This window comes from Brienomyrus brachyistius, chromosome 21 (assembly GCF_023856365.1).
Source record: "Brienomyrus brachyistius isolate T26 chromosome 21, BBRACH_0.4, whole genome shotgun sequence".
NCBI classification, from domain to species: Eukaryota; Metazoa; Chordata; class Actinopteri; order Osteoglossiformes; family Mormyridae; genus Brienomyrus; species Brienomyrus brachyistius.
In genome coordinates this window covers 10,816,110-10,829,377 of record NC_064553.1, presented here as the reverse complement: position 1 = coordinate 10,829,377, position 13,268 = coordinate 10,816,110, and the positions used below count along the sequence as shown (strand labels likewise).

At 41.9% G+C, this 13,268-nt stretch overlaps 2 protein-coding genes across 8 annotated transcripts in view; one reads left to right on the top strand and one right to left on the bottom strand.

Moving 5' to 3' along the window:
- LOC125716492 (guanine nucleotide exchange factor DBS-like) overlaps positions 1 to 13,268 on the top strand; it is a 49,530-nt gene that overhangs the window by 19,451 nt on the left and 16,811 nt on the right. For 5 of the 6 annotated variants that reach the window (XM_048988824.1, XM_048988823.1, XM_048988825.1 and 2 more), the window contains exons 9-17: positions 43 to 157; positions 243 to 362; positions 663 to 854; positions 1,212 to 1,403; positions 1,560 to 1,710; positions 2,273 to 2,376; positions 4,853 to 4,941; positions 11,588 to 11,654; positions 12,165 to 12,280. In XM_048988824.1, coding sequence (XP_048844781.1) covers positions 43 to 157; positions 243 to 362; positions 663 to 854; positions 1,212 to 1,403; positions 1,560 to 1,710; positions 2,273 to 2,376; positions 4,853 to 4,941; positions 11,588 to 11,654; positions 12,165 to 12,280 — 1,146 coding nt within the window. The remainder of the gene's footprint in view (positions 1 to 42; positions 158 to 242; positions 363 to 662; positions 855 to 1,211; positions 1,404 to 1,559; positions 1,711 to 2,272; positions 2,377 to 4,852; positions 4,942 to 11,587; positions 11,655 to 12,164; positions 12,281 to 13,268) is intronic. The other variant, XM_048988828.1, reaches the window with a different exon arrangement.
- On the bottom strand, positions 5,986 to 13,060 carry LOC125716495 (lactosylceramide 1,3-N-acetyl-beta-D-glucosaminyltransferase A-like). Of its 2 annotated transcripts, XM_048988831.1 has the most exons (3): positions 12,708 to 13,060; positions 10,611 to 10,908; positions 5,986 to 7,709 (listed from the first exon to the last, which is right to left on the bottom strand). In XM_048988831.1, exon 3 carries the CDS (start codon positions 7,438 to 7,440, stop codon positions 6,301 to 6,303), a length of 1,140 nt encoding a protein of 379 aa, XP_048844788.1. In that variant the 5' UTR covers positions 7,441 to 7,709; positions 10,611 to 10,908; positions 12,708 to 13,060; the 3' UTR covers positions 5,986 to 6,300. The 2 variants fall into 2 exon arrangements, with proteins under 2 accessions (XP_048844788.1, XP_048844789.1); XM_048988832.1 differs by lacking the exon at positions 12,708 to 13,060 and having other exon boundaries at positions 10,611 to 10,985.

Here is a 13,268-nt window from a genome sequence, read left to right as displayed (position 1 = left end):
TCTATGGCCAACCTGTACTAGTGAGTGACTTTTGTGTTTCAGGCTGGTTTCTCAGCTGGATGAAACGAAAGCTTCTCTTGAGCGGTGCTGGTCCAAGCACCACCGGAAATTGGAGCAGTGTTTGCAGTTCAGGCAGTTTGAGCAGGATTGTGTGGAGGTGAGTTCGATGGCGAAGGGACTTCTTGACTAGGCCCATGCTGGATTCTCTGACAGTGCTGCCACTCTCCCTGCCAATCGCACAGGTGAAGAAGTCTCTGGAAGCTTGGATGGAAGAGCTGGATTCCATCTCGGACGTCGGGAGCTGCATGACCGGAGTGCAGGAGCAGCTTAGTGAAGTGAAAGCTTTGAAAGAGAGAGCTCAGGTCAAGCCTAGGTGTTTTGGAGCAGTGAAACTCCAAAGGAGCCTCTTCCTGGTGGTTCCACTTTTGCTGAGAATGAAATTGCTTGATACTTTTTTTGATCCTTGGAGGAAAATTAGGTCTAGTGTGTCATAGTGCTGCATTTTCCCCTCTGTTTACTGGAATAGTTCTGAATTGCTCTGAGTGTGGTGGGGGGAACGTGTAAACCTCAGACACGTCAAAGCTACACATGTATTCTAGTCCCCTCACTGAGCCTCAGTTGTTTGGCTGGTAATCTCACCACCTGTGGTTTTGGTTTCACAGGAGGCCTTGCAAAGGGCCCTGAGGCACGCTCTACACGGTGACTGGCTTATTGAAAATGGTCACTATGCCGTCGACTCCATCGAGCCCAAGTGCTCCGAGCTGAGGCGCGTTTGCGGTTACTTCTCTGATGAGGTTAAGCGGAAGTGTGCCGTGCTGGAGAAGTTCCTTCGAATCCACCAGCAAGTGGACAAGGTATGAAGAAAGGTCAAGCCATCTTGGGGTGTCGGGCCAGGTCTGCAGATATACTCGTTCGAAAGATATACTAAGTAGCACCTAATTAAAGACTACTAAGGCTACCAAGATGCAAAGTGAATTCAGCGAATAACTTGCTCTACGGTAGATCTTCCTTGCTCTTATACATTCTGTATACTTCTTTTTAAGCATAATTAGGCCCCTCCTGGAAAAAACGTACAGGTAGACTGCACTTGACTCTTAGCCTACGAGTTGTCATTTTGTTGGTTTATTTATTTCTGTCATCTAGCAAGCAAAACAGCAGTAATGTAAGCTGGAGCCATGCTGTGCAACTCAAGGGGCGAGATGTTGTCACAGGTGAACAAGTGGTGCGAGTCAGGCATGTACCTGCTGGCCAGCCAAGCTGTGGATAGGTGCCAGTCTCAGGACGGCGCCGAGGCTGCCCTGAGAGACGTCGAGTCCTTCATAGAGACTGTGAAGAAGGAGGAGCTGACCAGTTTGCGGGACCTGCATGCCCAGTGTGATGTCTGCCTTCCCGTGGATCTTGAGGTAGGTAGGGCTGGGTAGAGTTGGGGGTAGGTGCTATGCTCCATGACAAGGATGGGCCGGCACAAACTATGACAGTGTCACTCAATGAAAATAAAGCAGTTTTTCAGTTAATCACCCTGTGGCTCTTCTCTCTGCCTGCACCCCCCTTCTTGGCAGGGAAAGTTGCAGAAGGCTTTGGAAAGGTTGGATGAAGTCCAGGAGATGTTTGAAAAGAGGCAGGCCAGCCTGAAGAAGTTGTCAGCCAAGCAAGCTAGGCCAGTTCAGCCAGTGGCCCCGCACCCGGAGTCCTCCCCAAAGCACCACCCAGGCACTTCTAAAGTTCCCTCCAAATCTAACACCTGACATAGTCTCTCCTTCTTACACTGGGGATCAAAGATGTTGCTAGTTAGACCTTCTTGTGCATATGTCTTTCTGGCTGTTCTCAATAAGCGTTTATTCACTCACTATTAATGTGACCAAGAACCTTTTTCAGGATGTGTATGAGGTAGGGCACATATTGTAGGGGATGCTAGTCTGTAACTGCACATGACAAATTTATCATCATTTACTTATCTGGACTGCACATCTTTGAATTATGAGAGTAATAACCACAATTGGAAGAGAATCATGGAGACATGACACACAGCGAGCTGGGGTTAGATTAGCATTTCATTTTAAATTACCCTCTCATTCCATTAACCCATTAGTCTCCAACCTTTTTACAGGGAGTTACTTTTACAAAGAAATAAAATTCTGGTGAGCTACCGAGTAACAGTGGTATATTTTGACTCCCAGAATGGGCGGAGGGGGGCCTCTCTTGATGATAAATGACGTCAGTCATAATGAGCTGCTTGGCGACCGCTGCTCTAACCCTTTCTATTCTACTTCAGCCTCAAATCACAGGACGTCAGAGATCCTGGGGTTTTCAAAATTACCTGCTGACGCCGACGCCTCAAAAAGAAGAAACCTTCGGAAGACAAAAGGGGGCATCAAGGTGAGGCAAGATGTTGACTTGGTGTTCCTAGTAGTTTGGATTCACTGTGCAGTGCCCAGTTGGATTCACTCTAAAATATGTGCACCAGACCCAGACTTAACCAACAATACAGGCCTCTATTGCCCTGCTAGTTTAAGATGTGGTGTTTATCAAGCATCCATTGCTATGCACTAGTTTGAGTGAGTTTATATCATGGTATATTTCCTTGTTTTACTGAACAACACTGATCAAAGTTTATCCTTTGCATTTTGCCCAGAATGATTTCCAAGTTACGTGTAGTGACTGTAGTCTTAGACCTCCACGGCTGTGGGTTTGCTTTCTGTTCCTGGATCTTCGGTTGTTCACTTTGCATGTTTCCCTGGTCCTGCCTCTGTGCTGCTGTCCTCTACATATGTGTCATTTTGCAAAATCGCCATTAGTTAATTATCTTGAATTTAACCATATGCCCTATGATGGGCCGGCATCATTTGTCAATGCTTTGAATTTCTGTTTTGTTATCTTCATCTTAACCTCCGTTTTCTTGGTGAGGATTGCAGCAGTAGTATGTTGAGTAGCTCAGACTCTAGGTCAGGGGTCTCCAACCTTATTTACAGTGAGAGCTACTTCTACGGAAAACATAATCTAGGGAGCAGTGACGTTGGTAAAAATGAATCCCCCTTTCACATCCGCTCTACAGCATGACATGTCAGCTCTGTGCAAGCTTTTCCGCTGCCTTAATTGAGCCAAACCGTCCAGAGAGTGTTTTCCATTGCAAGTTATATGAGCCGTACCCAACCCTTACCTGCATTGACATGGCTACTGCTATTAAGCAGGGTTGGGTACGGCTCGTATTCCATGTTCTTGGTGTGTACTGGGGCATATGGTCATATGCCTTCTGTAAATACGCACAGTACATATTGACTGTTGAAAAATGTTGCCATTTTTCCATGTGCCCTAATATAGCTGCATGAGGGAGAAGAGATGGATCACTTCCACGGCCAAACCTAAATTCCTCAAAACCTAATATCAGCCTGAAGCGTTGGTTGGTTTGGCAAAACATTTATGGGGCCACCCAATTTGCTCATACCATGGGCTTTGGAAACTCCTCATATGTACAAACTTTCACCTTTGTGACGGCTATCGCTGTAGCCCTGATCTTTCAGCTAAGCAGCAAGCATTCATCTGAATGCCCTCTTCGTTAGCTCCATAACTTCCCTCACTAACTGGTACCCAGCAGATCCAGAATAAGGACGTGCTGGGATTAGTTTCCAATCCATCATGTTATTTTTCCTTACTGGGCTATGTGAATCAAACGACACCAGCAGACTCTTTATTGAGTTACTACGTCTCCATGTTCAATTTTTTATTTTTATCATAATGCTCCATCTCTCAGAAAGCCTTCTCGGGATCCAGTGAACTGAGCACTATGCAGTGACTATATAGTCAATATCCAGTCAAATTTGTCAGATCTACATCTTTTGTTTTTGAAAGCAGGAAATTAGATTTTTTTAGCCGCATTCGTTTATTCAGGTGAATATGAGTCAGGAAGGTAACCAGTCCATGGGAAGCTTTAACTTATGTTTGAAGCGGTGACTCTTTGTCATCTTCCTGCGTTAGACGGGCCTTCTTTTAAAATGAAAGGGTTGTAAACGCGCAACTGACTGACGGCTTGGTGCTTCCCCTTAGGCACAGGGGCCTGCAGAAGTTGATTCATCCCAGACTTTGAGTCAGTCTTTGAGATTATGGCTACTATTAGGATTAGGGTTAAAAATAGCTAATTTCCACGAAAGGGTTCTTGTAGCCCTTTCTGCATAGGGTGCTCTGATTCTTCTTGCTACCTTTCATGGTAGTTGTTTGGATTATAGTTTGTCTGTCCTCACTGCAGACTTGTTTGCCAAGTAGCTGATAGTCTGTTTGACATGGCTCTGTGGATCGTTGAAGTATGTAAACTCCTCAACCACGCTGTTAGAATCCTTGGAGGGGACTTGTGTATTGTTTCAATTAAGATGTGTTTCCACAAAGGCATAAGAATTCGACTCAACCGAGCTTTCATAGAACGGTGTGTGATTCCATTGTGATGGGATAGTAATCCATGCTACTGCACTGTGACGGAGTAGGTTGTCCAGTAAGACAGAATATCTCTCTGACCCTGTTTACACTTGGTTTTAAAATGCATGTTGGATGAGCAGATCTTAAGTAGACAGCATTTACACCAGTGTCTATCATTCATCTCCAAGGTGTCCAGCTGACTGCTTGGTTGCTGCCCAACTCGGTCATTGTGATGTTATTGTCAGGGTCCCATCAGGATGGATTCGCATTTACACTACAAGACATTCATGGTCAGATGCGCCCCAGAGTGGTTTGAGTCATGGTTTGAGTGGTTTGGTGCCTGTTTGCCCTTATATTTAGTGCTATCTGATCATCTGAGATGCATTTTACAGCTAAGTGTAAACAGGGCCTCTGTCTTGCCTATATTTGTTTTTTCCTTTCTCTTCAGATTGAAGTTATGCATGAAGCCAGCCAGGGGGGGTTAAGTCATATTTTGGTGGCCAGCGATATAGAGGAGAGTTTATTCGACAGACGAAGGTAGGAGATTTCGCCATATGTATTTTACAGTTACTTTTCCCGTGCATTACTGTATTTTAATATAAAGACAAGTACAATTTACTCAATTGCAAAGCTGTATATTTTAATCTGGCTATTCCAGTTAGGCACTTTACTCAAAATTATAGTAGTAGGATCCTCCTTGGGAATTGAACAGGCAACCTTAGCTCATGCCCTAAATCTTTATGCTCCTTTCTGACATCTAGCCACCCTATCTTATTTGCTTGGTAAAATTTGTGTAATGTCGGCTATGATTTTCTGTTCACACTAACACTTTTTAAAACAAAACGTACAGTGTTTGCAGACACACTGTTGGTGCTTGACGTGTGGCTATTCTGAGAGCTTTGCAGTCACTGCAGTCGCCTTACAACCTAGATGTCTTTTTATTTGCCTGTAGGGGATTAATCTGTAAATTTCTCTAACGTTTATAAAATAGCACTTTGTCATTGTTTGTTCTTTATAATGATCATTTTTCCAGCACTCTCTGTGTCAAATGTTCCACCTTAGGCAGTCATAGTAAATTTTTGCAATAAATAATGAGTGTTTCACAGCATTTCCCCCGATCTTTCAGTTTGTGGTAATATTATGTAGTAATTGTGCACCTACACACACTTTTGAGAATAGAAGAAAAGTCTTGGGGGAAAAAAAAAGAATTAAGTAAGTTTTCGTTCCTGCATATCTGAATTAAGAAATCCGTGTTTTTGTGTCAAAAATGGTTGTGTGTGTGTGTACGTGTATAAAAATACCAGTGACCCACAAAAACAATTGTGCAGAAATTGTGACCCACTTTCCAAAAACAGGAGATTCCGTAGGTGCAGGGTACCTGTGTGCCGTGATTAGATCATTGTACTGGACTGTTGTTTTGGCAAACAAATTCATCTTTATTACAGTAGGTTTGATAGATATAGTTTTAACACAGTTTTTTTCGGCTTGTTCACAGAGAAACATTTTGCAAACAGTAAAACAGTATGTGGCTTTGAAGCTCTCTGGCACCAGGAGATAGGAACAAAACAAGAAGACGCAAGGGACCTTTTAAATCAGTTTAATTTAATGACATCGAAAGGATAAATAGAATTATCATTATCTGGCAACTGGCAGTATGTCTGGATTGTGTTCTACTCTCCTTAGACTCTTCTCTTGCATGACCCACTAGGACTTCTTACTTTTTTTGTCTGAAGATCCTCCAGGCCTGAACCATGGTTAACGGAGGGGCAGATCAGGTTGCTAGAAAAACTTTATTTAACTATATGCGCATATAAAGTCAACATACAGAAGCCCCCCTTCTTCATTGATATTGTGATATTTGAAATAAGCATGCGACTAACCAATACTTTTCACACATTACAAGAAGGCTGCTTTGCAAGGGTAGGTGTTAAAATAGTATGGTTTACAGAACAGTGTTATTTTTACTACCTGGCAATATAGGTCGTCTAAGAGTCCATAGTTAGCTTTTTGGAGCTGTGGATCTGTAGAGATCTTCCAGAGGTAATGGATATCTTTCACATGTCCATGTGAGGTCATCATTTTGTGGTACACACATGGGTGGTATGGGGCTTTTCCCTCCCCTGAGAAGTATGCGTGTTCCTGTGGGGAGACACCCATTACGTTGGCAAGGATCCCCATAAATACATCGTCGATGTGGAGCGTGGCGTTGAGGGTTAACGAGGCCTGGTATATTTTGGCGGCCACGTCCCCTGACACCACATATCCAGCCCCTGCGGTGTAGTCTGGATAAGTGGACCAGGGGTACATCTCATATGGAACGTAGTACTTGCTATCCTTGCGGCGGATGGGTGGGGCTCCGCGGTGCACACGGCCAATCCAGAAATCCCGGACGTCTCTCCGGCCCATTTCTTGCAGATAGTGAACCAGGTTGGGCATGTGCACGAAGACATCGTCATCGGCGGACATAAGGAACTGAGCATGGCTACAATATGAGTGGGCCCATCGAAACTGCAAGAGTAGCTTGGTGGTGAGGTTGTGGAAAGTGTCTACAAAGTCTTGCTGGATTAAGTCCCTGTACTCTTTTTCCTCCTGGAGCAGTTGTTTTTGTAGGCGGGCCCGGTCGGATTCCTTGGGGTGCACACCCAGGACAAAAACCACCCTCACATTCACTCCCAGTTCTGAGCGTGCGTATGTCTCATTTCCCCAAGTACAGCGGATGGCTGCCCTTCTCTCCGTGTTCTTTGGGGAAGTCTTGACCATGAGCAGCAGCAGTAAGTCCTTAACCTTGCACCTATGTCTGCGATTGATTAAGTAACGGTGGTTGGCGAAGCTCTCTGCCACTTCTCGGCTCACAGAGAAGCTCTTGTTCAGAAAGTTGTAGCTGTTGACTAAGTAGCGATATGAGTAGGATCTCATGTGGCTCACAACGTTGTTGTCCAGCTGATCCCAATAGAGCATTACAACGGAGAAGACAAAGCACGTCGCTGTCAGCTGCACACATTTAACCTTCCTGATCCTTCTGAAATAGAAGAACATTCTGCAGTCCAGCTGACCTCCAGATCCTCCTCCTCTGTCAAGGCAGATCTGGTGTATTCTGTTGAATGCTCTTGTAGTAATTCAGATGTATTGTTTTTCGAGTTTCACCCTATTATTGCCACACTAATGGAGAATCGGGGAAGCCTGAATGAAAATAGGTCTACTGACTAAGTAGGCCGCCATTAGATCCCAGAGATGAGTCAAGCCTTGCTGTCCTCATGTTTACCGGTTTTTTATTTTGTTATAGAGACCTTGAATTATTTCTTCATCTGAAAGAAAAAGTGGTACAGCGGTGATTTAACAACATAAGACTGCATTGGCTATTATCTCATTTTATTAAAAAACTGAGGTAAAAAAAACTGAATCAATTGAGAATCAATGTGCATAGAAGTGTAGAAGAAAACTACATGTAGAATCAGAGATGGTACGGAGATGATCTAGCGGCCCTTGCTGCAGTCGTCTTCTGTAACAGACATGCCATCATCATAGTCAGGAAGTTACAAGTTTCCCTTATAACGGCTAAAGTACTTCTCTGAATGCCCTTTGTGGTGTTTGTGTAATGAGAATAAGATCAGTTGTAACTGAACCTCTGGATCCTGTCTGCATGTTGCATGAATTCTATTGCAGCCATATGATTTGCTGTATAGAGGCAGGCTGTTTGAATGAATGAGCCCAAGAAAGTGCCCGTCGAGTGCGTATTGGCAATAAGGTCACCACAGTAACTCATTTTGCAAAGTTAAATCATCTTAAACTGTGCCATCTTAAACATATACAGATGTAAAACATCATCAGATCAGTTTGATTATAGGCACAAATGCATTTCACATAAAATGAGTTTCTGAAGGCAGTTAAATTTGTCGTTAGGCAGACAAAAATTTGTGTTAGGCAGACAAAAAGTCCTGCTTTTATTTCAGGAATCAAATCCCTTATACTCTAACGAAGCTGAAGTTACAGACTCATTGGAATATATTTCAAGTAAAGCATTGAACAAACAAGTGTACACACACATGACACTTTTCTAAAGCAGCCCTTGTTAGGGGCCGAGGGTGGTTACTTGAACAAGGTAAAATGCTAAACTAGTGGGGCGGGGGGACTAATTAGTGGGCTGCCAATTAATTTTTAGTCTCTTCCAGGGCCACATTAGAATTAATAGATAATTATAGCTGGAGGAATGTGGTACACCCCCTTGGCCTGTATGCACTTCATTAACTATAAGGAGCTAGAAAAGGCATCTGAGTCCAGTATAGACCAGTATTAGCTGCACAGTACATTTTACTAAGCTTTCTCCTTTCTTTCTAGTAGCAAGTCTTTCATTACTGTTATAATTTATATTTTTGTTGACTTTTTACACTCCCACCCTACTACAGGAAATAATCTTGCTCACAGGTCTTCTCAGCTGTGCCCACTGCCTTGGTGAATATAAGTCAGGGCCACCATTTTGTAAGCAAGATGTAATAATGGAGGGTTTAGGTCGGGGATCAAATCACAGCTGAGCGAGGTGCAATTCTTTCACAAACTGACAATAGCATTCACTAGCAAAGTTAGCACGACAATGTAGCTCTGCGAAGTGTCGATGAAACAGCTCAGCCAGCAGATTCTGCGGATCGTCTGCTTTGTGTCCGCGTTGGTCTCAGATACTATCGTTACGGTTGATTTGCACTGGATGGGGATTGTGAAGTCGTTATTCTCTTTATTCCGGGGTTATCCATGTATCTAACAGATCCAGGTTCCCTCTCCTTTGTTTACGTTACACGTGCTGTTTTGCGTTATTATCTTTAGCTACAGTACTCTGAAAGTTCCCTCTCGCTAAATAAAATACGTGCACTTACTTTAATCTCACGCACAACCATATGTTTAATCAACATTCAATCATTTATAAAAACTTTATTACTAATCAAAGAGAAAAAATATTATTCAAAATATATACTTCGCCACTTCTAGAATTATATAAAAAAATTTGGACGGACAAAAACACATGCAAATGACACGTTGTGCTCGAGCTACAACAAACATAAAATATAAAGGGCGCCATTCTAAAAATATATTATAAAAAGCTTAGGTTAAATGTGCAAATGATAAATTTCAGAAATATATACATCAACAACCAGTTTTATAGCTACGTCCTCTGCCTTTCACACTGAGCAGTGCTAACGGAGAACAGAGATAACGGTAGTGTGGACGGAATCCTTTCTTTCGGAAACTCCCGTAAAACGTAGACGTAGTGCGAACGTAACGAAATCATAGGCATATGTGTTGAAGGTAATATATAAATTTACTTTGACGTAACATTACCAATTCGGTCACACTGAAGATGGAGAAGTGTATATTTTTTGGCCTTTCAGGACAGTCCTCAATTGCATAAAATCACATTTTATACATATTATTTTAAATTTTATACATCATTGTTTTTGTCATCATGACCTCTACTGGACAAGTGTTTGTGGAATATGGGTGATTTTTATTTATTTATTTATTTGTTTATTTTTAATACATATTTCCGCAGTAATTTGTATATATATTTTTGAGCGTTAAACAGGAAATGCTTTGAAACACGGCACAAGTAAAAAATGGTATCTCCATATTTTAAAATGTTTGCGTTTTATATGGAACAGTCCACTGTTCTTGCGTGCATAAGTATAAATATTAATCACGCCATTTGCCCCATTAATATATGGTATTAATTTACACAGTAATAGCAGTTCGGTAAGACTTTCTTCCACCAGTTGCAAAACAGTCATGGCACAAAGCATTCATTTCAAAACCAAATAAATAAAGGGTTTTAACCTGAAAAGGCCTTTGTTAATTTAAGCAAAAATTGAACTATGACACTTTTACACAAAACATAAGGTCTCTGAAGGATTAGTTCTGTTACTTGTGCCTAAAGACAACAGTCATTGAATGTACATTCCTGTTTCACACCGGCAGTGCAGAACTGGTTTCAGAAAGGGTGTTGCCTCTAACATATCTATTTAATTTTTATTTAATTGTAAATCTGACACACCAATGTCAGTGCTGTAAATAATAAAAAAAAAAACGGTTTCTTGTGCCTTTGAAAGCATGACGTTCTGCATTTCCCTGAACTCTGCTTTGATATGGAGTTAATTTCAAACAGGGTTGGAAAGGAGAGGAGGTGGACGGAAATTTCCTCCGGGACAAATGATGGTACTTACCAGCACAGGAAAGGCAGTTGTAAATCCATGTGTTTAGAGAAACGCAGCGCGACTGGAGCAGAGTATAGCTGGTGGACAGTTTAGGAGTTCCCTCTGACAAAGTGAAGTAATCACCGTGGTGAGCTGCAGCCAGTCGCTGCCATGCAACTCTGAAAATGGGGCTGCGCTTTCTCTATGTGGGTGTGAAGGAGCCACCTGAGAGCCAAGTACGAGCTGCTGTTACGTTTCCAGGCTGAGTCACACCAGCCTCAGTCTGACAGGCAACTCCTCTATATCTGCCCATTAGTGATTTTAAAATCTGTATGGGGGGAAAAAAACATATTATGCACTAAATTTTAAGTCTGTTGCATCACTGGGACACCACAGTTGCCAGGTTTTTGTTCCAAAGGTTTTTTCATTTATTTGTTTTTATCCCTACAGGTTGCAGGTTTTTTTTTTTTTTTTTTTACAAAGTTTCTTGCAAATATTTGCACAGATACACATGTTATTTAAAGTGGCTGGCATTTTTATCATCTGAGAAATCCTATGCTAACCAGAGTAAGGATTACATAATATGCTGGCATATTCCTCCATCTTAACTGATTCTTGCTAACAACCAACCCTGTTTTAAGAGTAATATTTCACAACCTGAACACGCTGCTCAGCTCACAAAAGCAACATTTCCTTCAGTCTTTTTTGAGCAACAGCCTATATAGATGTAGACATCAGTGTTCGCAAATTAGCATATATATATATATATATATATATATATATATATATATATATATATATATATATATATATATATATATATATATATATATATATATAAAAAACACTGCTACTTAATCCATGTTCCTTTCTTCTGTTGGAGGTTTTATTTTTTCCTTGATCATCAATGCCAATTATTTTAAATCTGATTTTGTATTTTGAACAAATGCCGCCATATTCCCTTTGGTCTGCTGATGGGTTGTGTGTCCGCCCCTACCCTTCCGCAGACACATCATGAATGAACTGATTGAAACGGAACGGCTGTACGTTGAGGAGTTGCAAAGTATCATGGAGGTATGTTTGTAGTATAAACCAGGTCTCCTACAAGTAAGGGCTGCAAATAGTCATTACCCAGGAAGTTGGTCATTAATACGGAAGTGGCGGCAGCCCAAACAGGTAGCTACGGGGATGGTTATCTACACTGTGACATCTTAGGCCATTGTTTATGACCCAGCTGTGGGTGGCATTTATGCATGAGTGCAAGTAGTAGGTATCAAGATTTCTGCAGCCAGTAAATTTGTATTTTTTTTTCCATGGGGTGCCTGGGGGGGTGGGTGGTGCAGGTTGAGCAGATCAAATTTATGCACACCTGTCTGGCAGATTGAATGTGTTGGCAACCGAGGTCTTTGCTATTAGGTGAGATTACCTGAGGTGTTCCTGATGCATGTCCAGAGAATATATCAATATTAATCTTGGTGCGTTTTATAAATATGGAAACTGATATTCAGTCCAACAGTAAGCGTTTGAGTAGCAATCCATTTCCAGTTTCATATATTTAGTGTGGTATATGATGCCTTGTTCTAGGGTTATGTTGCCGAGCTTGAAAAAGCTGACTTATCTCGTCCGATACCATCAGTGTTGGAAAACAACCAGGATGTGCTTTTTGGCAATCTCTCTGAAATCTATGACTTCCACAACAGGTAAGAAAGGTAATTATTTTTTCACAACATCTCAGGATATGGTAAAAGCAACCCATTTTATCCCATTTAATTTTGTATGGCACCTCATTGTTTTGATGTGAGACATCAAACCCAGATCATTCTTAGGAAAATGTACGCAAGGTGGTTCATTTATGCAACAAAGAGGCTAAGAAAAATCTTCACAACGATCAGTCGATGCTACCGAAATTCACTTCTTTATACCGTTTATCCTTACGACTCGCTGTAGCACACTTGAGGCACCTATTGCAAAACATAACTTTGGCCAGTTTTCTACATTTACGTGAACATTTAGCCGCTCATTTCGCTTTATGCTCTTAGACTGTTATTTAAAAAAAAGTGCTCGAATCCATATTTAAATGTACTGGGAAGACCGTACGCACACAAAAGAGAGATTAAAATTACTGACCTATATGAAGATCGTCCTGAAGATAACCTCTTCTTTTTACTCTCAGTGGCGCCTAACTGGCTGTATATCGAAATTTCCCATTTGTCCGCTGTCGCCGAGTGGAGACTCAGAACTGGTATCCGCCCTTTTCAGGGGCAATAATAAAGTCATAAAGAATTCAGGCAGTCGGTAGAGTGTTTTCTTTTCCGTCCCTCTACACTTGTATGGTTAAATCGACACCTAAATTGGCTCTCAGAAACCAATACAAACAAATAAAAGCCGCCTTTTTTGTTGTATACGAGACTATGAGTAACACGCAGTAATAACGGTGGGGATCTCCAAGGCAACCGGTCGCCTACCGCGAGCAGCATCCCTCGTGCTTTTCCGACTTTCCCGGCGGAGGAAGCTTTCAATTTCGGAGCACGGAATTAATAACGATAATCAGCCATGTTTCACCGACAAGTGTCATACTATCCATATTATAGTCTGTAGCGATCGCTGTCGCTCCTCTTTTATGAGAATTATAAATTGAGCAATATCCAGAGTGATGGATGCACAGAGATTGAATATTTTGAAACAACG

What these genes read in the sequence shown, in the direction of transcription:
- LOC125716495 (XM_048988831.1), bottom strand. Translation starts at nt 7,440, where the DNA reads ATGTTCTTCTATTTCAGAAGGATCAGGAAGGTTAAATGTGTGCAGCTG.